General features: G+C 40.7%; 1 protein-coding gene and 1 long non-coding RNA gene across 2 annotated transcripts; one reads left to right on the top strand and one right to left on the bottom strand.

The window, feature by feature from the left end:
- Positions 1-1,078: 1,078 nt before the first annotated feature.
- LOC122131379 lies at positions 1,079-4,763 on the top strand. Its single transcript, XR_006152058.1, has 3 exons — positions 1,079-1,114; positions 2,185-2,230; positions 4,308-4,763. It is a non-coding gene; the product is annotated as an uncharacterized LOC122131379 (long non-coding RNA).
- Positions 4,764-12,635: 7,872 nt separating this feature from the next.
- LOC122131378 (apoptosis-associated speck-like protein containing a CARD) lies at positions 12,636-23,104 on the bottom strand. Its single transcript, XM_042706175.1, has 5 exons — positions 22,889-23,104; positions 17,279-17,583; positions 16,964-17,007; positions 13,141-13,197; positions 12,636-12,904 (listed from the first exon to the last, which is right to left on the bottom strand). Exons 2-5 carry the CDS (start codon positions 17,572-17,574, stop codon positions 12,636-12,638), a joined length of 666 nt encoding a protein of 221 aa, XP_042562109.1. The 5' UTR covers positions 17,575-17,583; positions 22,889-23,104.
- Between the last annotated feature and the right edge of the window lie 2,381 nt (positions 23,105-25,485).

The following is a 25,485-nucleotide window of genomic DNA, read 5'->3' as shown; positions in this document are numbered from 1 at the left end:
TCTCAATTTCTTGTTTTAGCTTTAAAGTTTAGTTTTGATAATTTTAGAGAAATTTAGAGAGTGAAGAATCTATTTTTTTATTCATTTATTTTTTTATCGTGGAATGGCTGCAGCTGTGCCTTCGCACGTGACTTTTTTTAATGGTTCAGTGGTGAGCCTATGGGGAAGATGTTGAGTGATGGAGCGAGTAAGTATATACTGTGTTTGTGAGTATGTGTGTCTGTAAGTATGTACTGTGTTTGTGAGTATGTGTGTCTGTGAGTTCACTGGCTAATTGCCTGCTTTCCATCAGTACTTTGAAGAACAAGGAACTCTCCCCTGTGATTGGCCAGAAAGCCATGCAGTCAGCGCCATCTAGTGGACACTCGCTGTGCACTGATCAGAGTCCTCACACTCTACGGAAAGGTATGTGTGTTTTGAGTTAAAGACTCTGTTTACTGATGTGCATGCATGTCATTGTAGCTGTATGCTAAATATAAGACTCTGCTGACTGACTCCCCTTCTGTACAGACTCTTGATAACATATCTATGTAGTATTTCAGGGAAGCTTAACAGTTAACTATGTTCAGTGAGATGAATTCCTCTACAATATGTGTGTGTGTGTGTGTGATTGAGTGTCTGTGTGTGTGTGTGTGTGTGTACTGAGTGAGTGAGTGAGTGTGTGTGTGTGTGAGAGATAGTGAGTGTGTGAGTGCATTTGCCTTTTTTTATATTAAATATCTCTTCCCTCTTCGTCCTGCTCCAGTCTCCAAGAAGCTGGCCCCCATCCCCCCTAAAGGCTCCTACCCTCCGTCCGACCAGTCCACTGGACAGCCCTCGCCCATCAGCCTGTCCCCGACCCCGCCGAGCACGCCGTCCCCCTACAGCTTCAGCTACCCGCAGGGCTACGCCACCATCGCCTCACCCAGCCAGTGCCAGTCGCAGGCCACCACGCCCCCCTCCTTCTCCGCCAGCTCCACCGGCACCCTGCCCAAGGCCCGGCCTGCACCCAAACCCCGCCAGCGGCCCAGCCTGCCCCCGCCGCAGCCCCCCAGCACCCCGGGCTCCAGCCCCCTGCCCCTGGAGCACGGCGGCCTGCTGGAGGGGCTGTCCCCTGGAGAGAGCATGTCAACCGGTAAGGATGCAGCTCACATCACATCACATCTACATCACATCTACATACATTATGTATGTATTTATGTATGCAGAATATTTATGGATGGATGGATGGATGTATGGATGCAGATAGCACGCCCACTGGTAAGGAGGCAGATAGCGTGCCCTCTGGTAAGGATGCTGTTCACCTCACAGATTGTATATACAGTATGTATGTATGTATGTATGTATGTATGTATGTATGTATGTTTGTATGTATGTATGGTTGTACTATGTATGTATGTAGTTATGTATTTATGTATGTATGCAGAGTATGTATGCAAAATATGTATGTATGTATGTATGTATGCAGAATATGTATGTAGTATGTATGCAGAGTATGTATGTATGTACATATGTATGTATAGTTGTATGGTTGTATGGATAGATGCAGATAGCATGTCCACTGGTTTGGGATGCAGATAGCATGTCCACTGGTAAGGATGCAGATAGCATGTCCACTGGTAAGGATGCAGATAGCATGTCCACTGGTAAGGATGCAGATCACCAATGATTCTGTAGGGGTAAAAGTGATGCATTGTTTTGGTGAGTAGGTAGGTGTTGGCTCTGTGAGTGATTTGGCCATGATACAGGCTAGATCAGGGTCAGGTTCATACCAGAGATGAGTGCTGTTCCAACCATTATCATCTCTCTCTCTCTCTCTCTTTCTCTCTCTCTCTCTCTTTCTTCTCTCTCTTCCTGTCCTTCTCCGTCTGCCTCCCTCTCTCTCTTTTTCCTTTGAATCACTTTCATTTCTGACATGTTGCCTTTTTTCAATGAGAAAGCCAGATACATCTTACCCAGGCTATCCTGCCACCATACTACAAATGCTCTATGTCTCTGCAGTTACAAACATGTGTGCTAAACGTTTAAAGATCTTATTGTTCTTGTTCACGATAACTCAATTCAATTCAGAAATTTCAATTCAGTTAAATTATTATTATTTGTTTAAGGTTATTGGACTTAATATGGTAATTATGGCCATTTTTCCAAATGTTTCCAAACTCAATATCCTCTTTGTCGACTCCTCTTGTTGTTGTTTACCTGCAGCGGTATGAGGCCAGTCATTGGTTCAGTGTGAGGCAGTGAGTGAGGGGTAAGCAGGCTTCGACTGTACACTAAAGCTTGACCCTTCCCAGCCACCGTCCAAGCATTCACGCATAATAACTCCTGGTCTGGCTCTCCGTTCCGTATACGTGCATATACCTGTTCACACGGATCCGCATACGTATATATGAGTATATATGTATGTATATATATGTATGTATGTATACGTATATATGAATATATATGTATGTGTATATATGTATGTATGTATGTATATGTATATGTGAGTATATATGTATGTAAGTATGACACAGCTGTGTGTGTATGGTCCTCCACTAACTGTCCTGTTCCACCTGTGCATGGAGGGCTGAGAGGCTGAAGCAATGCATGGCTTTGTGGACCAGTCTGATCGAAGAGGCCATGTGCAAGTGTACAAGCAAACACACACACACACACACACACACACACACACACACACACACACACACACATATACATACATACACACACACAAACACACACACACACACACACACGTATACACACACACACACACACACACACACACACACACACACACACACACACACACACACACACACCGGCAAAGAGTGTTCATAAGTAAGGAGTCCATTTCAAAGCACTCAACATGAACTGACAGACTTCTGCTTCGCCCGTGCCCCCTACCCCAACTTACCCCACAGCTCCCCGCTCCCACCCTCTGGTCGACCCCTTGAACCCAGTGCAGTGCTTGGGCCTGGGATCAATCTGCCCTCTGACCCCCCCCCCCCCCCCATCACCAGTCAAACAGCACCCTGCTGCCCCTGCCTGTGCTTGCCCTCCACCAACGGACCCTCTGCAACGATCCCCGGCACCATGACCATGTGTGTCCCAGCTCCCATAAACAGCATCAGCGGCAGCTATGAGAAGCACTACAGAGCCCAACAGAGCCTCGTGATCTCTCCAGGCCTTATGTTATATTGTTGTAACATTAGCCTAAGTTTGACATTTAAAATATATGTCCTTCACGGTGAGGCAGTGCTTTCCTTAGCTGCATTGGTCTGGTCATGGTCGCTGATTAAATGTTGTATGTTCATCGTGAAAAAACATGTTGTTTTTCTCACCAGATGTTTCGCCCCAGCAGTGTTGCTGCTGCTGATGCAGATGTGCTCCTTCTCAGTCCTCAGGGGCATGAACACACACACACAGGGCCCTAGTTTCATTGACGGGCAACGAGCAAAGCGGCTAGCGAAGTCCGACGCGCGTGAACTAAAGATATTGTGCTGACCCACCCATGTTTGCGCTTAGGATCTATCTCACGGTATTAAATTAGCAATATGATTTTGCCAATATATTAAATTGTCGTTAGTTTCACGCGCGGTAGACTTTGCTCATTGCCAGTTGGCCGTCAATGAAATTTGGGCCCACATTGTGTAACAGTGTTCTCCCTGTTTGCCTGGTCATTTGAGAGCACTACAATCATTATCGGGCGGCAGTGGCGCAGGAGGTAGAGAAGTCGTTTAGTAATCAGGAGATTGCTAGTTCGATTCCCTGTCGAAGTGTCCTTGAGCAAGACACTGAATCCCTAATTGCTCCTGATGTGCAGTGTGCCATCAGTGTAAATGTAAAATGTGTATACATTGTAAGTTGCACATATGTAAGTCGCTTTGGATAAAAGCGTCTGCTAAATTACTAAATGTAATTACGGTCATTCAGAAATTAACAACTTACTTCAAATCAAGTCAGTGAAAATGACAAATGTTTAGAAAAACTACAGCTGTGGCGTCAGTCGTATGTCGCCAGTCGCTCATGTGTCCAACAGAATGTTCAGTGATTCTGATGGTGGTACCCTCTACAATGACCAGGAGAAACACCACATTAATATAATGTCTATAATTGTATGTTAAACATTGGTCAGTGCACCTGTTCCACATATCAAAGAGTCAAGTTTGTTTAATTACTTACTAAATTGCATAATGACATATTTACCTCTTTTTCTTTGCTTTTTCTTCTCTTGTTTCATCAATGCTATCTTTTAAATTCATTCTTCTCTTACATCTCTCTTTTGCCATCCACTCCTCCTTCCTTTTTTGACCCCTCCCTCACTTATCCACTGCCCCCGTCAGAATCTTTCTGCAACCTGGACATTCCCGCCATCAACGTGGAGCTGGACGGCATTCTGGAGGTGGCGTACGGCGCCCTCCACAGGCACTCTGTGGTCATGGCGGCCGTGGCGCTGGAGGCCTCGGGCAGGGCGGAGCCAGAGGAGGACTCAGAGAGCACGGCATTATGACATCACGACACCCTCACCCAATCCCAGACCACCTCCACTGCAACCTCATACACCAACACCCCCTCCACCACTCCTGGATGCTATACACCCAACCCATGTTCTCCACCTGCACAGGATTGGATCGCATCATCTACTGCAACTACGGAGGCCTGTAGTGCCCAAAATAGCCCTTCATACTAGCTTTCCCTACAGACTACGACATGACATTGTCAATAAACAGTATATAAGATCAATATGAAAACAGTGTACAGAAACCAGAAGTACCACTGGCAGAACACAACCGTGATGCATCAACAGAAGACACAAAGTCAGTTCTTTTTTTTAAACATCGTAACAAGTTTTTTAATGTTGTTATTTTTTCTGTTGTTTGTGTCTTTATCTTTTTCTTTGCCTTACCTATTTTGCCTTTAATGACCTACGAAGACGGAGCAGAGCTGCAGAGAAATTAAATAAAAGACACTTAAGGCATCTTTAGCGCTCTCTTTCACGACAGCTAATCTGATTTCCCTGCACGGTGTCGGTGAGGTCACAATGAACATGGCATCTGTTCTATCCAATCGGGTTTCTGCTCTCAGGAGTTGGCCAATCAGAACAACTTCCCTTTCGCTCATTGTCCAGTGAAGTAGTGGGTATGTCAGGTAATGCATAAATTCTAAGAATGTCCACAAAATAAATAGTTTATGATATAACCACAAGATGACACACTTTAAAAAATATATAAGAGGAAAATAGGAGCAACATTACTTTATTTTCGAAGCTGGGTTAAACATTTAAGTTGAAGGTGTATATACAAAGAGATGGGGTTTGAATAGGGAGGGGGTAAAGATGTACTGTGGGAAAAGATAAATAATCTGGTTGTTGAAAATGGTCGAGTATTAGACAATTGTGTGTGTGTGTCTGTGTGCATGTTTGTTTTATGTGTGGTATGTGTGTGTGTGTGTGTGTGTGTGTGTGTGTGTGTGACTGTGTGTGTGTGTTGTGTGTGTGTGTGTGTGTGTGTGTGACTGTGTGTGTGTTTGTGTGTGTGTATGCGTGTGGTTTAAGCTCATTGTCCCCTCAGTGTGATACTACCACAGACTCCTGCTGTTCATGAAGGAGCCGATAGCTGATTCAGTGTAGATGGTAAAGGCCCTATGACCACACTTGTGACTAAGGCTCACAGCAGTAGCTCATCCACACCTTCCAACAGGTGTGTGTGTGTGTGTGTGATTTTTGAAAAAGGGAAATGTCCTCTGTCCATTTAGTGACCGCTGAGATAAAATCACTTTGCTTAAAAGTGTAGTCCGCAAATTTCTGGCTCTGTAGATCAGACCGATCCATACACTATTCCAGCCAATCAACACTTTTGGACAGGTGTAATTTGATTGGCTGTTGAGCTGAAATGTCAACAACCTTTTGTCGGAATCACAGACTCAACCTTTAGCCAGAATCACAGACTCCACCTTTAATGTACCATGTATTAGCAAAGGAGGACAATTAATACATAGTAATTATTTAAGCGAAGCAAGGAATGTTTGAACCAGGGACATGTTTGTCCATTTAGTAAACGTTGAGATAAAATCACTTTGCCTAAATCTTACCCAGGTTTGAACAAAGTAGGACAACAGTGCACTGCTCCCCCAGCAGGTGAAGGTAGATAGCTGCCCGCTTTGGAAGGTCTCTGGTCAGAATCTGGTCAGAATCTGGTTTGGACCATAACGCCGTCATACTGTGCTGTCAGTCAGTCAGTGTTGCTCCAAGTTCTTGTTTGCTGAACATCAGGTGCACCTTTTGTCAGGAGATGATCAAATATGTCATTAGATGCAGTAAGGACTAAGAATAGTCTAAGGCCTTTTTCTTTGAGGAGGATTAAAATGTGATCAGCTGCACTAAGGACTAAGAATGGTCTAAGGCCTTTTTTTTCAAGGAGGATTAAAAGTTGACCTTCTAAAGTAGAAACATAATTACACTGGTTCAGATCTGAAAATACTAATGTTGCCAATCTCACCACATGATTTGAGTTTCTTTTCACACAGTGTGTGTATTGTACTAATCATGTTCTCATTTGAAGACCAATGTCCACCCTCCCCTTCAGAAACCATGGCTCCGAGGAAGAAGAACTGTGTTGATAAAAAAGATGCTCACTGATGTGCTTGCTTCCTCCATACGCCATTTCTCCACAATGTACATAAATATACAGTGTGAGGAAACCTTGTAAATAAAAAAAAGCTCAATGTGTATATACAGATGTGAAGGGAAAAAGACAAGCTATTTATAAAGAGAAAAAAATATCTATTATATGGATCTATATATTGATATGGTGGTGTGCATTTTTACTGCCTCTAACAGTCCTGAGCACAACGTTTTTCAAAGTCACTCGCTAGGGCTTGAGCATGGTGAGAGCTAGTTTTCTATAGCTAGGCATACCATGCAATTATCAATAAGTATTGAGGTAAGACAAATTGTATTTATGGAAATGATTTCATGGCACAACTCAATGGACTGTGCTGTATCACATGTGTGTGTGTGTGTGTGTGTGTGTATGAGCGTGAGCGTGTGTGTGTGAGTACGTGCATGAAGGCTATGTCATATTTTATTTCTCTGTACTGATAAATAAATATATGTATTGACACTCAGTGTGGCACATTAGACAACCCTATACGTGTTCAAACGTGTCACAGAGATTCTCATGTTGCCAAGAAATAAATAAACAAACAAACAACTTAAAAAGCATATCATAGTCTAGCAACCCCTCAGCTAACAACCTATCCAGCACAACTTGCATACTTAGAACACCCTTCTGCTTTAGCTGAGGTGATTTAACAGTCGGCTTGCTTCTGCTCACATTACTGCACCTTTAGTACAGACAGACAGATGAAGGAAATGAAGACGATCAGGATGAGTTGCAATTCAAAAAAACAAACAACAACAAGAAATGACAACACCACAACAACAAAACATTTTTCCATTGTAAAGATGAGATGCTGCTCACAGCTCACTGGTTCTGACCCGAGGTCATGTCATGGAGCGTACTCCACATGAGAACTACATCCAAGGCCAGACCTAGGCTAGATCCAGTACAGGACTTGGGCAGACTTTATGCTAGATCCAGTACAGGACTTGGGTCATGACTTAGGCTTAGAACCAGTACAGACTTGGGCAGACCTAGGCTAGAACCAGTAACAGACTTTGGGTCAGGACTTAGGCTAGATCCAGTACAGACTTGGGTCAGACTTAGGCTAGATCCAGGCCAGACTAAGGTCAGACTTAGGCGAGATCCAGTACAAATTTAGGTCAGACTTAGGCTAGGTTCAGCACAGGTCCTCTCCACAGTCAGTAGTTATCTGGGACTGTATGTAGGCTTTGCTGTTACCCTTTAGCAATAAGAGATCAGGTTTGATGTGAATAGACAGACTGTAAGGAAAGTGATTTTTTTTTTTTTTTTTTTAATCGAAAGTCGAATTGTTGTATGTCATGTGGAACAGCTGTTTGAAATTCTTTTGTAATTTCATAAATTCTGCTCATTACTGAGCTATAACTTGTTGTACTGCTGAATGGAGAAAAAAAGAACAACACAATTTGGATGAACTTTTTTGTCAAGAGTAAATGAAAAAAAAACTGTTTCTAAAGATTGTTTGATAATGTTTGGATATTCTGGGAGCCATGGGGCGATTTTGTACAGTATTTGTTCGGACCCATTTTGTCTGTGCAGAACCCTGGTAGTGGCTGACTTTGAAAACGGATCTGATCCTGGGGGAAGTACATAGTTTAGTACAAACCTGGTTAACTTAACTTGGAATACCCCCTTGACCTGAGGTGCATTCAAACTAGCAAACAAAGGCAAATGTTCACCATCATCTTCAAACTATTTTATTTTTTTTACTTTTGCTTGGGGTTCACTGCAAACCTTTGCGAACACACACAAGCAGTCTTAAGAGGTAGTTCTCGGCAAACAAACACAGACACTGGACCAAGGGTAACCGTTTAAATCAAACAATTTGGAATATTTGCACATGAACGTTAAAATTCAAATAGTTTAAAGAAAGCCAGTTGGCCTCAAACGTTGGCTGAACTTGAATGCACCTCAGGTTTGGAGAATCTGGAGATCGTGGCCCGATCAATTCGGGTATCAGCCGCTGCATGGAAAACGTCTTGTAAAGATGGATCGTCTTAAATGTTATGAGGTGTCAGTGCTTTGTACTGTACAGACTTATTGGCTGCTAGAGGTCTCACAAACCTCGTCCAAGAATTGATATATTTGAAGCATGCCCTTTTGAAAGTTAATGAGCAGAAAGTGTTGTGACGGAATGTAGCTGTTTATGCAGTGGTGGCCATTTGATTTGGTTGGTGGGGAATTTGTGTGTCTGTTGGTATGACTATTCAAAAAACAAAGGGAAATATTGTTGGATAATCTCCTGTAGTGTGTGGATGTGGGGAACTCACTGTGATATTGGCATTTTCTCGTTGATATGCGCTCACATCACAACTTCTGTATCACCCTTATTTTACATTAAAATACTCATCACAGTTTATGAGTTAAAGATGTTACATGATACTGTTCTTGATTGTTTTGTACAACTCTGTGGAATGATGTTATTTGTTTATGGTCTCTCATTGGCTAGTTTAGGTGCTTGACAAATAATTAGAGCCCCCTTAAACCCGGACATCGTTTTTTTTTCTGTGTTAAACCTTCATTCAACAGCATGACTTAGCTTTCTCCTCAACCTCTCACTCTTCTTCAGGAAGTGCAGATAATGGGTGAATGGGTCAGTGATGTCAGATGGGTCTCACACTTTTGGATCTAAAATAAAAGAGCATCCAAGTCTGAGGGTTATATATGGAACATCTAACTGTGGTGCATGCATGTTATTTTTTGGTTCATTTTTACACACACACACAAAATACAGACATACCATACAAAAATAACTCTAGAATGTTTTTCTCTGTCCCTTGTTGTCCACATGGAATCAGTGAACGGGGCCAAAATGAAAGAAAAGCTGTCTGTTTACTTGTTTGTTTGTTTGTTTGTTTTTTACAGAATGGCTTGGGTCAGGCACAATGATAGAGGGGTACGCCTTCTTTGCCCCTCTCCTCCAAGACACTCTGTGTGCTGTGCTTAAAGACAAACAGTCCTCATCAGAATGTGGTATCCATTAAAAACTGCATTTGTAATCAATCAGGTACCTGAAGCTCTTCATGTTTATCTTGAGTGCACATTTAGCTTCTGTGCATTCCCATATTGTGTGGAGTAGGGTAGAGTTTTGGGGACTAATCCTCAAGCCACATTTAACCATAAACCATAGAACTTTAAACCATAACCAACTAAATCTTTCAAATGTAGCTTGACAAATCCAAGGTGTTCACATGTACTGATAACAGAGCTGAGTGAAATCCAGAGCGTGTCACTGCATGCTCAGCAAAACAGTGAACACAGAACAGTGCAGATTAAGCTTTTTTGTCATTTATGCATGTCACAAATATGTTGCCATGGTAAAAAAAACAAATGTCACAAAACAACTTCCTCAATCTAAAATCCTAAATACTGGCCTCCAAATGTTGGAAAATCCGTTCCTCTTTGTGTCAAAAAATTAGTCTGAACACTGGAGCTCCCAAGCGTTCAATAACCAATTAGCTGCTGTCTTAAACCACATATTATTAAATATTGAAAAGCTCATTGTCACTAAATGTCTTTAATAGACATCTGTGTATCAGACTTTGGACTATGAATCCAGAGTCATAGTCTCTCAAAATAATCTCCGAGCTGAGGCTTTCTAGTATAAAAGTACACTTTGCATAGGATTTTGGATAACAGTTAACCAGCCATCTTACTATAGCTAGCAATATGGCGGAAATATCGTTTTTGTTAATGTATTGTGTAAAATGTTGCCAATTAATATTCTAAGTTGTATTACTAATAATCAAATGTTGAAAAATAAGTTCTGGAGAGGCTTGAGAGATTTAGTAAAATCATCTAGATGTTGTCACTGATATTTTTCAGATTACGGCTGGCTCACATGGTTGCGTTTCTATGCATTGATCAAACGGATGATGGAGGGCGTGTCTGGCACATGGGGTTGTGTTGATAACGGAGGCGTTATAGTGAGATTGATAGGTCAACAAACCAATCACGCCGCTAGCGAGCTGTTTACCTTGTGGGTAGTAGGATGCTAACATTAGATAGCTGGCTCAGACAACACGCGGTTTTTAGTGACTATTTCTCGGTAACTTAAAAAAAATCTAAGCAAAAAAAAGTAAAACAAACAACTTTTATGTACGAATACGACCATATATGGAGTTTGGTCCGCCATCTTTTTTTGGAGCTTATCCAAGAGGGTCTGTAGGTAGAGGATACGTATTTCCTATGGGATCCGTATTGAAACCGGAAATGGGTACTTTACTCCGTTTGACTAGCTAATACCAGGACCTTTACTTTTTTTGTTGAGAAATTGTGTTGATCGTCTGACTTTTAAACAATATTTTTTTATTTCTGCGAAGTTATACGGCTCAATGCTCAACTGACTTGTTAACTAAACTTTTACGAAGTCATACGACTAAACACACAAGTGATTGGCTGTTCAGGTCAGATGACAAGTTTTAACCAACCAGAGACCGGAGTAAAGTTCCTACTTCCTGTTTCAATACGTATCCTCTACCTACAGGGTCTATAGTTTTTATTGAATATCATCTGTTGATGGAGTATGACCTTCAAGGATCAGTTTTTCAAAACTGTAAGTATAGATCAGAATCCAGAAAGTGAAATCTCTATTTTCACATTGTTTAATTAGAATAGTCTCACCCAGGGACGTGCACAGGAATTTTGAAGGGCAGTTGCTCTGCCCTAGAAAAAAGGGGCAACACGTTCATTTTTGTCACCGCCGCCACGCCCCCGTCCCCTGGACGCATATTTTGCCTATATCACTTGAAACTCTCACTTACCGCCACCACCACGCCCCCGTCCCCTGGACGCTTATTCCGCAATTATTTTATCTAGGCCTACATTAAGTTCTGCAGCCGTAATACTATTTAAAAAATATATATATTTGTTTCGGAGGGGCAACTTCCGTCGAGGAGGGCAAACGGGTAGTTGCCCGAGCAACCTTAGCCCCCTCCTGTGCACGTCCCTGGTCTCACCTATTTTAGGGATCTGACACTTGTCAGTATTTGTCACTGTGATGTCAAATATCCAATATGTGTCGGACACATGATGCCTCACTATGTTTATTAAGGAGGAACAGAAATCATGAGTGAGGCCCCTAGGAGATTTCCCATCTATTAAATTATATAATGATATGGCCAAACGTTGGACAGAGTATCTATGTCCACATCAATAGTAATATTACGAATATACTGTGTTTTTTCATCTGTTTTTCAGGGCACAGGTTGTTTTGCCTTAAATATTTACAGTCAATTCTTTAAGAATTGTACTTAAATGTCTTTATCAGTCCTCCCTAAACACCCCTCTTTGGGAGGGGTCAAGGTAAGATAACTTTTGGCAAAAAAACAAGGTGTATTAATTTGATTTTCCTTGGAATGTGCAATTTCCAGATTTAACTAAATGTAATACCATCAAAGAAGTTGGAAAAGTCATAGTTCCACGATGGTGGAACGAGCTGCCTAGCACTACCAGAGCAGGGGCATCCCTCTCCACCTTTAAGAAGCTCTTGAAGACCCAACTCTTCAGAGATCACTTCCTTTCCTAACTTGCTCTTCCTCCCCCTTCCTCTACCTCTCCTTATCGTTCCTCTGATGCTATCTCTTTCTCCTCTAACTAGTACTTAACTCTCACTTACAGTAGTTATTCCTGCACTTTGTTTATTTCTTATGTAAAGTAGTATTTTTTGTTACACTAGGTCTCTAATGCTCAATGCTTGATTGTTCTCTCCTTTGTATGTCACTTTGGATAAAAGCGTCTGCTAAATGACTAAATGTAAATGTAAAAAATATTCATTATACATTCATTTATGGCCAGACTTTATTTGATTTTATGACATCCAAGGACTCATGAAACTGAATAGTGGCCAAAGGAATAACAATAGACAGTCTCAATTATGACACAGTAGATTCTGTTTCAATTACACAAAGAGCTTGATAAAAAAAAAAACATGGAATGATGGAAGTCCTCTGCCCACACTTGGTAATTATCTAGTGCGAGGGCTCTGGTGGACCTAGATGATGCTGGTGTTTACTTCACACCAGCATCCTTCAGCTCCTCCATGACCAAGGGCTCCAGCTCCATAAGCACATCATATAGGCAGTCTTTGCCAATTAGAGTGGAGATACCGCCTAGGTCAAAGAGCTCCCTCATTCTCTGGGTACTGGTGCGATAGCTGCGGATGTGACGGTAGTTCTCTTGGGTGATGGTATTCTTCGACATCAGACGATCCAGGATGGGGTCCACCGTGGAGATAGTGTCAATAAGCCGAACGCGATGTTTGTCGATGAAGTGCTGATCTACACAATAAGGGGGGTGAAGTGGCGGGACAAAATTAATAATTGATGGAGGTGGAAGTTAGGAATAGAAAAAAGCCTTGTGTTTAAAGAGAGGATGATATTATGTGAGTTTGCTTCTTCAAGCCACTCTAAATGGCTGTAGATATCAAAACATGAGAATATACACAAACACCTTCAAGTGTAATAACTTATTAAATCACTGTTGTTACAGGCTACACAGTGTAAAGGTATCTTACCTCCGATCATATATTTTGTCCGGCTCTCAGAATTTTCTTGTCTTGAACCAGCTGCAGCTGCAGCATGTAACCACAAGGAGGTACAATGAGTCTCCCTATAGCCTACTCACAATTTGTCAATGATATCCAGCTTCGGTACCAATACACAACACAATCATAACCATGCATATATAATACCCATGCACAAATAATTCCTTAAAACATTACAACCCTAATTTTCATAGTGACCATCACATTAGCCTTTACTTATGGTTTGTTTTCAGAGGACAGTTTGTCAGGTTACTATGCTTTTCCAGGGCACACATCAGTCAAAAATAAGCCAGCTACGGCAAAACATGCCTGACCTCATTTGAATGGTACCATCCAGCTATCCAGTGACTGAATCTAGGTCCCGGACTAACAGCACCCAACTCATCCTTTCCAGCCCCATGTTAAGGGCGCCAAATATGTTGCGGCGGAAAAACCAGCCACACTCTCTCAATTCCACAATCAATAGTCGAAAGGCCACATGTGTAGATCTGAGGTTTATTGTAGTCATTAAGCCACAATAGGAGATGGTCCATGGATTAGCTCGATCTCATTGTATGAATGTCGGGTCAGACTTTTTAAAGGAACCTAGTTCCTCCCACTCTCCTATGTTTGGCTATTTTCCAAGGCCAATCTCCTTAACCCCTTCTGTCTGTCTGTCTATATGTGTGCATGTGTGTGTGTGTCTTTCTTACCCTGGTATCCTGTGGAGGATCAATTAATCATGTCAACAGCTGGGCTTTTTTCATTAAGTCAGTCTGCCTATTCCATTTCTTTTGTTAGTCATGTGAGAGTTTTCATACTTATGAGTTAATCTATGTTCATCAAGTCATATAAAATATCCGTCACAGGCCCCACAGTAGGAACTCAATGCAACAACAGTCAGTTTCATTTCTAAACATTTTTTTTTTTAAATTCCTATGTCCGCCTATGTTTTTGATGTCAGACTCCTCGACATGGAGGATACCACTGTTGCACTGATTTCTGAGAGATGTTCAGCCATTCTTCAGAGAATTTTTTTTTCAGATTGACTGGAGAGGTGGTATTGCTCTACCTATGTTTTTAAAAGCCCCTAAAGGTGTATTGGATTCAAACAGGACACATACATGGCCAGGTCATAGTTTTCATTTTTTCTTCTTTAGAAACTCTTGCGTGATTTTGCCCGTGTCTTTAATTAGGACCACTCATTGCCGGAACTCTGCCAGGCACCACCCCCTTGACTGGTGCGCCTAACGTGCTATTACGTAAATCAAATAACCCTAACACACGAAAAAAATTATACGGTCAACCACAAATAAATCAACCCAACAAATAGCTACTTGTGATGGTCCACTTGCTTTAGATCAGACAAGGGCAACACTCACCAATGAACTGGGAGGGGACGAATTTAGCTCCCAGTCCATGTTCAACGCTGCTTCCCTCAGCCGTCGCAGTCACAGACTGTCCGCTGCTCATTTTAAAAACAATGCCAATCAGAGCCATGACCAGGCACAGGGATATTACAAGGCCATTGCTCTGCCCTGGAAAAAAGGAGCAACACGTGAATTTTTGTCACCGCCGCCGCCGCCGCCACGCTGCATGGACCATCACAAGTAGCAATTTTTTGGGTTGATTTACTTTTGGTTGACCGTATTATTTTTTTCGTGTGTTAGGGTTATTTGATTTCTGTTTCCTGTGAGTGTGCATTGTTACTTGTGGAGATACTGGTGATTCCCTCTCTCTGTGTGGGTGTGCGTTTGTCAGTGGGCGTGTTTGGCAGACCAACGTTGAGCTGCTGCGGTACGGGGTGGCGGATGCTGACGGACTTGTATGAAAACCCACTGTGCTCCTTTCGGCAGTGGCCCACAGACTTTTACACATGGACTTGAATAACTGTCATTGTGTTTCTTTCTTTTAGAAAACAAAGTTTGCAATAACTATTATATTTTATCGGAAATTGTTGTCTGGATGAATCTGTGGTGTTTCTCCCACTAAACTAAGTACCTGAGTACCTAAAGTACACGTGGATTCTCATCCCGCCCCCACACCTCAAGCCTGTGTTATGTTAACACACACTACATTGCACACTGCACATTGCACATCCACTTTTGCACTCCTGCCCTGCTTTTTGTATTGTAGTACTTATTGTGTTTGTGTAGTACTTACTGTGTTTTTATGTTTTATGTTATGTGTAGTACTTACTGTGTTTGTATGTTTTTATGTTTACTGTATGCACCTATACATCAGAACAAATTCCAGGTAGGTGTAAACCTACTTGGCACATAAATACTATTCTGATTCTGAAGTGAGAATTTTCATACTTATGAGTTAATCCATGTCCATCAAGCTATAAAGAATATCCGTCACAGGCCGAACTCTGGGAGTAGGAATAACTGAGATTCAAATTTTTAAATTCCTATGTCCGTCTATGTTTTTGATGTCAGACTCAATCCTCGGCACGGAGGATACCACTGTTGCACTGATTTCTTAGAGACGTTCAGCGGTGTTTCCCCTACCATTATATTAGGGGGGCGCCCCGCCCCACCCAACGGCAGGAGAATGAGGCCCAATGAAAATGGCTACACCAGACGTGGAAACAGAACGTACCCCCATGTCCGCACCGAAAATTCAAAAATAGATCTGGGTTCATTTTCCTTAAGTTGTGCGTGGCCCTTTTTACATAGAGTCTGGTAAAAAATCTATGAAATGTAATGAAAACTATTTATTTTGCTGTGAATAATGAAGGAAGCAATAAATCCAATTATTTCCCAAACCCTCGAGAGCTGTTGCCCTGGAGATTTAACGTTACTCTCTGTTTGAAGATAAGGTAGCAGCTAGCATTGGAATGGATGATTTGAAATTGGATGACTTTAGATTAATAAATGAAATAGAACAACATCGACACCTATAAGGATAAAATAAATAAACAAGGATAGCAAAATAGATTGATAAGCATAGAATGAGAACGGCAGAAACGCAGGCAGGACGTCAGATGACGAGACAGATCACAGTGACACAGACTGTTTTTTTTTCGTCATGTGAAGGCTGAGACATTCATAACATTTTATTCAGTCTTACTGATGGTCCTTTTGTAATGCCAACAAACAGGTGCACTTCGTTGTGGATAAGTAAAGCCTATTCTGCTACATTTTTGTAGTCCTGGTAATCTTTTGTTTGGCATATTGGTCAGGTTATTTAGAGGACCATTTCTCAATGGTTTTGTTCTTGATGAATGAATGTTTGTTTATTAATCAGTTATTTTTCAACAAATAACTTAATTATAATTACAAAGAAGAAAATTCACAACTTTTTATCGCAACTTTCACTTGCTCCGGCAATTTCATTGCAACTTTTTGGAAAAGCTCCTGCGAAATCAGAAATTTTAGGCCGCAACCAACTCAAAAAATGTCCTTCCAGAAGCCCAGAAAGATGCACTGCAGTGACAAAAGCTGCACACTTTGTGGATAATTGTCATAAAAAGACATGTTATGTTTAGTTCAATGTACAGTTCCAAAAATTGTTCAGTTGGTATAATGACTGCTGTCATTAAATAAACACATGAACACCATGATTCCTTTAAGTGTTTGTGTCGGTGGCCAGTATTTTGGTACTGTAATTTCCCGACTATCATCCACAGTTTATACATCGAATTTCTGCTGCCCTGCGGTTAATACTAGGATATGGTCTATACATGGGAATATTAAATAAATGAATTAAGTTTGATATTAAAATGATATTGTACAGAGGTGTACTCACTACTTTTGGATACTTTATATCAGCTATTGCTGGTAACTATTAACTGACCTAGAAAACTCACCATATCCATTTGGTTTATCACTTGGAGAGGCATCTAGTTGACTCCTAAGACATGGTAGGAAACATAACAAAAGCACCACAACACTTTCAATACCAGAAAAAGAAAACCATCAATATAGATGAAATTGTCATTTAAAGATGATAATAAAGTATAAGACCTAGACACACAGCACAACTGGAGAGTTTTAAGTAAATATAACTTCAAACACTATGGAGCTCTGTATGTTTAATAGACTGGTAAGAAACGGCATACATGTGGTTTACAGGCTCTCACCAAAACATGGCAAATAAGATTGAGATTTGAGAATTTGGTCACCTCTGACCCACTGAATTTCTCTGTGTCCCCCACTTTTGCTCAAGTCTTGCAGCAAGCTCGATTTGTTTAATTTCTTTCAGAATATGAAGCGCGATCTTCAGCGAGCGTTCACCGCCATACAGCTCAGTCATCAGACGGGCAATGGCTGAGGCATCAAGGGCCTTCTGCAGCTTCCCTCTCGGTATGCGCTCAATGCCCTCCAGTGCCCCCTGGCTCAGATACAGTTTGAACTCATCCAGCTTCTCCGACTCCAAATCGTTCAGACCCTCCAGAAGAAGTGTCAGGTGATTTGCCATGATGGACACCTGAAATAAAGTTAACTGACCAGTTGAACCACAGTATGTACAATTCAACCACAAACACCATGATCCTTATCAAAGACCAACATGTTCTCATGTCACACTAGTTAAAGCCTTATGACCTTACTGGTTGAACTAGTGAGAGCCAAGATGCTCGAAAGATGCAGGAAAGGGGCATCAATTGAACCTTCCTATTGGCTCTCCATCAAGAATTCCGCCCAGCCAGAATGTAATCCTATAAAGTCCGAAGAGCATTCACAGTGTCAGCTCCTCGCTTGCTATCCATGCAGGATTATACATGGAAATGTATGTAGGCTACCGTCAGAATAATTTTTTTTTTCTATGCACAACAATGAAACAAAATATACCAAATTATTTCCTGAAGTAGAAGTTCCCTGCTTCTTTGCTTCTCCCTTTAAAGCAGCAATAAGGAGTTATGTTACAAAACTATCAAGCTAACTACCTAAAAGGTATGCAAAAACCTTGCAATCACCACCAACAGCCCAGTTGACACTGATATAAGCTGGCCAACACACTAGCTGGTGTCTTTTGGCAGTATACCTGGCAATGTAATGCTATGAAAGCTTTTCTTTCATTTTTGCGGGGTGTCCCAGCCCACAACACAGAACTACACAGGGCATTTCCTGGATGGCCAGTGGGGAAAACACAGGTGTTTATCTGTCTTTCACATGACCATATGCTATCCAAATGAATTTGAGGATGGTACCAAAACTATCTGCCTATAAAACCATAACTCAAAAAGTGTCAACTTATTGCCTGGTGTTCCTTTAAATAGTAAAACACAAAGCCTTGTAAGGTGGTATAGTTGCGCGATATTGCATATGGCCTTGGCAGGGGTCGGCGCTCTCCGAATGCCCTTCTAGTTTTGGAATAGACAAAAGGTCTGGGTGACCTCACAATGGGTGAGAGAAATCCAGAGGGTGTCTCAAATGGGCAAAAAATCTACATGCACAGTGTTGAGTTCAAAAGTCTTAAGTTGAGATGGCAAGTATTCGACAGTGAGATCACCAAGTGTGCTAATCCACTGGCAATACACCAGGGTCCCGTTCCTTGTACGTGGTTCAACTAAGTCGATGAAATGTCCTATTAGCCAGCTTAAATTAACCTGATGATTGAAGTCAGACTATCTCAGTTTCTCAAAGGCTTATCCGCGCTCAAACAATCTTGTTAATTAGAACCAGACTTCAGTTATCAGGATAATTGCGCATGCCCGTCCTACTTCAAAAGGGGGAAGCATCGATCACCGAAAACATGATTTTCTAACAGTACAATGGCAAATAAACTCAAAGAAAGAGCCTCTTTTTTCTCCGCTGACGAGCAGGATATTATCATGAATGCATATGAGGAATTCAATACCATAATCATGGCAAAATCTTACACCGCCACCGCTGCGAGGGCTAGACAAGAAGCATGGCAAAATATCGCAGACAAGTTATATGAGTAATTGTTGGGAAAATGTATAGGCTAATTTTACGTGCCTCATCACCCCAATCAATCAGATTATATTTCTTTAAATTTGCCTGCTGGCAGTAGGCTTAATGGAATGCATCTATAATGAGCTATTGTTTGCGAAAATAATTATCTCAACTCAGAATAAGTAGATAAAAACAAGCCCAAAGAGTATCTAATTGATACGAATGAATATATACTTATGAGGATATATGTACTGTATGTGCTTATGTATCATGTACTATATATGTGTATATACATGTATGTGTAGATGACCATATAGAAGCAGGAGTTTGAATATGTGTGTGTGAATCTGTGTATGGACGGATCAGTATGTATGTATGTATTATTCATAATCAGAAATTCAATCAATTGAAGCAGTGAAAAGAAATAGTGTGTGACTCTCTTTATTCTTACCAAGAGTCCACCTTAATCATTTTCTACAATAATGATGTGCTATGGTGTACTCATAACACTGTCATATAATTATGAGTGCTTTCAACCCCCATGAAGTTGCAATCCAGCAAATAAGAGGACATAGGAGCAAGTAAAAACTAAGCACCAAAACATTATTCAGAATGGTGAGTCAATACAATATGTGCCATGGTAATGTATTGAAGAGCTTGTCAGTGTCATATCCTTCATATTTTAGCAAACATAAAGAGGGAATGTAATGAACACATCCATAAGTTTCTTAAGGGCCAAATGCTCTTTACAAACAAGCACAGCATGCAGCGTCAATGTTATCTGCATCGCCGACACTGTATAAAACCACTCGCAAAAAGAGCGCAAGGCTATACATACAGTCTGTGAGACAGTGAATGCTCGGCTGCGGCCTGTGGTGTTCGCAATGTATGGATCGAGAAGTCATCATGATGTGATAACGGATCTTGGCGATCTCGAAGAACTCTCTCCCTATAAAACGCTAATATAACTAATATCGCTCCTTAGTCAATGGGATCTCTGAGGAAGGGAGCTGCCATTTTTTCCCGGGGGAGTGGCACGCTTATCCAGCTAACTTAAGTTAGCCTGCGCTGGAGCAGGTTCAAGTTTATGGATGTGTTCCTATGGTGATTTTGCCAAACTCGCTTTGTGGAACCGAAAAGTCTGATTTATGAAATCTTATCCTGAAAACAATCCGGCTAACTCAGTTAGCCAGGTACGAGGAACGGGGCCCTGCTCAGTAATCCACAAAGTAATCAAATTGGGAATGAACCCCGTTTAGGAGGACTCTTAGGTGAAGTAGAATCTGTATCTGACCAGTGACATTCGCTAGTGGCCACAAATGTCTATCACTAAATCTGTCATGTGACTTCTCAGGTCGCCATGTGAATAGAAATGACTGTTTCGCTGATTGTCTCTATAAAGAATCTGAAAAATAAGTTGCAACTCTTTTCCTATTTTGCATTCTGTTTGGAATTGTCTATCCAGCTACAAAATGAATGATTATATTCAAACTGACTATTTACATACACAAGTGTTGTCCATGTTACAGAAGTTTGGGTTAATTCAGTTAATGATTATACATCATTCTAAACTTGATTTGCAAAATCAAAATCAATAAAAGTGTGGTTTGAAAGTGTGATTTAAACTTACGCGGTCAGTTTTCAGCTTTTGTCCAAACTAATGCTGATAGTAGTCAGGGAAAGTTGTCTTCAGTACAGAAGTTATGTCTGGACACACCTGTGAATGAAGTATCAGTGTAAAATTGGGGTTGTGATTCTAACTGTCTGAATATTCAGCAGTGCTTTTGTCAGTGTGTTGATGGGTGTTTCTGAAAAAGCATGTGGGGTGTAGCCTTAGGAGTGGTGGAATCCCCCCACCCTTCACCACTTCCACAGTCTTACTCCCTCATTCTAAATGTGATGGTCTTCTCAGGTCACTAAAACATTGTCATCATAGGGAATTGTTATTAAATGAAGTAAACTATTAATTCTCCCTCAAAGTAGATCCCCATGCCTCTAAAATGCACTGTGGGACTTGAAGTAGACTATCAATATGGGCCAGCAATAAATATCAGCTCTGTGAGGAACATGAGAACAGTGGAAGTTAAAAAAAAATAACACACTTTTGTGAGTGTTGTAATGAATGACTTCCTTTCAATTTTTTTCTTAAACCCTCCTGTTACCTTCAAATGTATTACATCTTTTATCCTTGGGGTCAATTTGACCCGAGCAATTTAAACCTCTAGAAAATGAATATAATTAAAACCCTTTCACCCTTCTAATCTTTCCTTAGAACCTGCAATCTCATGTGGTCTGCATTTCCAATATCTGTCTGACTTCTGTCAACATATACTCAAAGAGTGAAACAAAGATTCACTTTGTATTCACTCCCAAGAATACACTTTTTATACGAGAGAGTGAACTGTCCCTAGGCTGGATCCTGCGTGGTTAATGGTTGCGATAAATTCTCTTCAAACTTACTATACAATTTTAAGATAAATGTTATAGTCTGACTTAATCAAGTCTCAGCTACACAAATGTATTAAAGACCTAAATATCATGCCCGCCGTGTATTGCTTTTAAAATAAAACGTCCTTATTAGGGCTGTCAGCGTTAACGCGTTAATCTATGCGATTAATGCGGCCGCAATTAACGCGATAAAATATTTTAACGGCAATTAACGCAAAATCAGTTTTTTTTTTTTTTTTTGAATGCCTTTATTTGGATAGGACATGAAGTTATGACAGGAAGTGAGGCCGAGAAGAGGTGGGGAGAGGATTGGGAAATTACATCAGGCCAGACTTGAACCTGTGTCCCCCCGGGCAATGTAACCCGTAAGTAGGGGGCTCGGCCTACCATTTTATGGGAGCGATGAGGGACAGGTGGGGCTTGAATAGCCCCCCTTGTTCAAAGTGGGGAATGACAGAAAAAGTTTGAGAACCACTGCGGTAGTTGAAGATGGAGAGAGCTGAGGGATTGTTGGGCGGAAAGTCTCTGTTTAAAAGCCAAAATGACGGAACAATCGACAAAACTAAAGTTGTATGTAGCATTTGTCAAGCTGAATTTAGCTATCACAGAAGCAGCTCGTCTTGAAGTTATCACCTTAATGCAAAGCACCCGACAGAAAGCAGTCCCAGGTTAGATGATCGCCAACCCACACTCCATGACTTCTCTAGGAAAATAACTAGACCAGTCCGTGAAAAGGTTACCATTTGGGTTGCCGGTGACTGTCGGCCCATCTACATAGTTGAGGACAGTGGGCTGATTGAGGTGACTTGAATTGCTTCAGGGGAAATTCTTGCGATTTACTGTCGAGGGGCACCATTGTGTTTAAAAAAAATACAATTAAACAACAGTTTCTAAAATACACGCTGTCTGAAGTGATTACTTGTTTATTTATAAGATTTAGTCTTAAGAAGAAAAACAAACTTTTAATCGCGATTAATCGCGATTAATTAATTTTAAAATGTGCGATTAGTTAGTTAATTTTTTTTAATCGATTGACAGACCTAGTCCTTATATAACCATCCAATACCACTCAACCCAATTCACTAACCTAAACTGCCAACGTTTCAGATCGTGGAACACCCCTCGGCAGATTCAAGCTGAACACCAAACCAAATTTAGAGCAAAAAAACTCGTTATGACTGCTGTCCCAAACAGTATTAATTCACCTTAAATGTTTCTAAAATAATCACTGGGTGGACACAGAAGCTGCAAATCGGCTCTGTCGAATAACTTGCACACAGATGCATTTGGCCCCAAAGTTTATTTAAAGGCACAAGTTGCTTTAGAAGTCAATCCAGTAGAAAGCCGACAGTTTACTGTTGATACATTACTGAAATGTCTACATCCTATGTCTAAATTAGTAACTTAGAAAATACAAAGTTTCTTACCCAACTTTCAAAGAGCTTCGGAGAGAAAAGTCAAACAAGAAAGAAAGTATAATTTAGCTTGATGTACTTTACTTTGTATATTCAAACTGGATACAAAAATAACAATGGAAAGGCAAAATAAAGAACAAAAAAACTCACTGAAAATGAAAAATAAAATCTAGGCAGATTGCTGCCGTTAAGGCTCGCTCTTAGATAGAGACGTTGTTGTTCCACCGAAGCAGGCTCTCAAAATGAACCATAGTGCACCGTCAGCAACTAGAAACCCTCATCCTCACTGACTGATTTCAGAACACTTTATTCTTCACACCTCCCAGATCAACACGTCTCTGAGCTAAAGGTGACCTCACTGTTTTCACAGGTTGTAACCAAATATTATCGTTATCGTTAATGTTATCGATATGTTATACCACATAATAAAAAACAGTTCATTAATTTGTTACTTACTTTCTTCATAAGCATATAAATCTCTCACTGGAATACTTCACTATTTTCAAAAAATATGATATTCCGTAATGACACACTAATGCTAATAAGGATAGAAAATAACTGTTTGTGAATAAAATAATGTTTTGTGACAACTAAACTGCTAAAGTGCCCAAGACTAGAGAGTTTCATTGTAAGTCTTCATCTGTCTTTAGTGAACTCTGACTGAACTATTGTCCTTTTCTGTGCTGTTTGACAATGTACCTCTACCTTTCGTTATTGCAACGACAAGCTGTTATACAGACCAAGTGTCTGTTTCCGTTATGAAAGCTACATCTTTTGCAGACAGTTTTTGCAAGCCTAGAATGTGCCTGTGTGCACGCATGGGTAGGTCATAAATATATCTAACTTTAGTTCTGCTTTTATAAGACCTCTGAACCATTATTGGTGTATGAGCTCTGGCCTCGACCAAGATTCTTCACACTGATTCTCTTCTGAATAAAAAACACAAAGACTAGACTGTTTCATCCGATCTTCATGTTTCCTCTCACCGATTAAATCATTTTTAAATTTCCACCACAATTATCAGATATTGTTTCATATTCAACAGATGAAGGATATTATTCTGAGCCATGCAGCTGTATCGTCTTCAGAGATTCTGTCCACTGAATGAGAAAATCAAGATTTGTAAGGTGCCATTTAAGAAATGTAGGCCTTCGTAGTCTAAGCCTAGGCTAAACATGTTATATTCATTTGAAAGAAAAGGTATCGTCTCTGAATATAATCGCTTGCACCTTTCGTATAATCCATTGAAACTCTTGTCACATTTCTTTAGTTGTCCGTTCAGTGTGTATGCTAGAATACTCCAGTGTCACAGACCAAGCCATAACCTATTCCAGCCAATCAACACATTGCTTCAGTAGCACGGAAGAGAGGGGTGCAATGTGATTGGCTGATGATCTCAAATATCAACAACCTTTCACCAGAATCTGCACCTTCTAGTAATAGCAGTCAGTGCTTAACCAGAGAGTCCTATTAGTCCCATCTGTTTATAGATGTCTGTCTCATTTGATACATTGTGATGTTTTGTTTTCTTTGGTGATGTCCAATTTCTCCTCAGCCTCCCCTCTTCTAAACCTATCAATCATCCTTCCTTAATCAGTGCCAGAGAGCAGTTTTAAGGTGAAAATGCCATTCTTTCTTGAATTGCTGCTAAAACACAGTAAACAAAATGTTGTATTTATGACTTGGATTCTTGATACTTACACTGTTTTTATCACATTAAATACAACAATGTCATATGATGTTATATTAACATTGAAAGCAGTTTGAACTATTCTATTGTAATATGATGTTGCACAACATATGGCACTTTATCCACACCAGAACTGCGTACTGGGCAGTGGTCTTCTGTCCTTTAGTCTGCCTTCAAATTTTGTGTATCAAATTGGGGCCATTTGACCATAATTTCCCTGACTGCTTTTTGTTGCCAGTCCACTGCTGTTCAACTATAACATATGTCTTCATCTATGATGAAAATCACAGTTTAGGACTAGGAGCCTTATTTCGTCTTCATAAATAAGCGCAGCCACAATGAACAAAAACAAAATGATGAGACCAGTTTGTCTTTAAGCACAGCACACAGAGTACCTCCCCCCCCCCCCCCCCAACACAGGATATTCTGTAGAAAACATTAAAGAAACATAAGTGATCTCTAGCACCCTCTAAATTCAATTAAGAACAGGACAGATTAATTGTACAGGCCTAGCAAACACTTTTTTGCCATTTCTGTAGACGTGTTACCATGGCATCTCAGTCCGGATTAGAGTCTTTAGCTGCCGCATTCTGCCGGTGGGTTTATAACAAATTGGCTCTCTTATAGCACCAATTGTTCATAATTATTTCAGGACACTGTAAAGATTTTATTTAAAACAAACAATAAGTCTCAATTTATGTTTCTAAATTCCTAAGTCCTTCAGGTATTTTAGTCCATCATGCACCTACCCTGTGACCCTCACAGTCATCACAGTGGTCAACAGGACCTGGAACAGGTGCTGGAATCTCTTTTGTTTCCAGTGGTGGCACTTGTGGTCCTTAATAAGGACCCAATTCCTGGGTTTATATGGTTCACAAACCAGACAAGAATCTTGTGCAAATGTTGAAAATCCATGCGT

This window comes from Clupea harengus, unplaced genomic scaffold (assembly GCF_900700415.2).
Source record: "Clupea harengus unplaced genomic scaffold, Ch_v2.0.2, whole genome shotgun sequence".
NCBI classification, from domain to species: Eukaryota; Metazoa; Chordata; class Actinopteri; order Clupeiformes; family Clupeidae; genus Clupea; species Clupea harengus.
The sequence above is the reverse complement of the archived record's forward strand: the minus strand, read 5'-3'. Positions and strand labels throughout refer to the sequence as shown.

Bases quoted from the DNA above. Each gene is read 5' to 3' on its own strand.
- LOC122131378 (XM_042706175.1), bottom strand. From the start codon at position 17,574: ATGGCAAATCACCTGACACTTCTTCTGGAGGGTCTGAACGATTTGGAG. The intron at 17,008-17,278 runs GTGACCAAATTC...ACCATGTCTTAG, and splicing joins AGAAATTCAGTGGGTCAGAG to GAGTCAACTAGATGCCTCTC. The intron at 12,905-13,140 runs GTAAGATACCTT...CTTATTGTGTAG, and splicing joins GACAAAATATATGATCGGAG to ATCAGCACTTCATCGACAAA.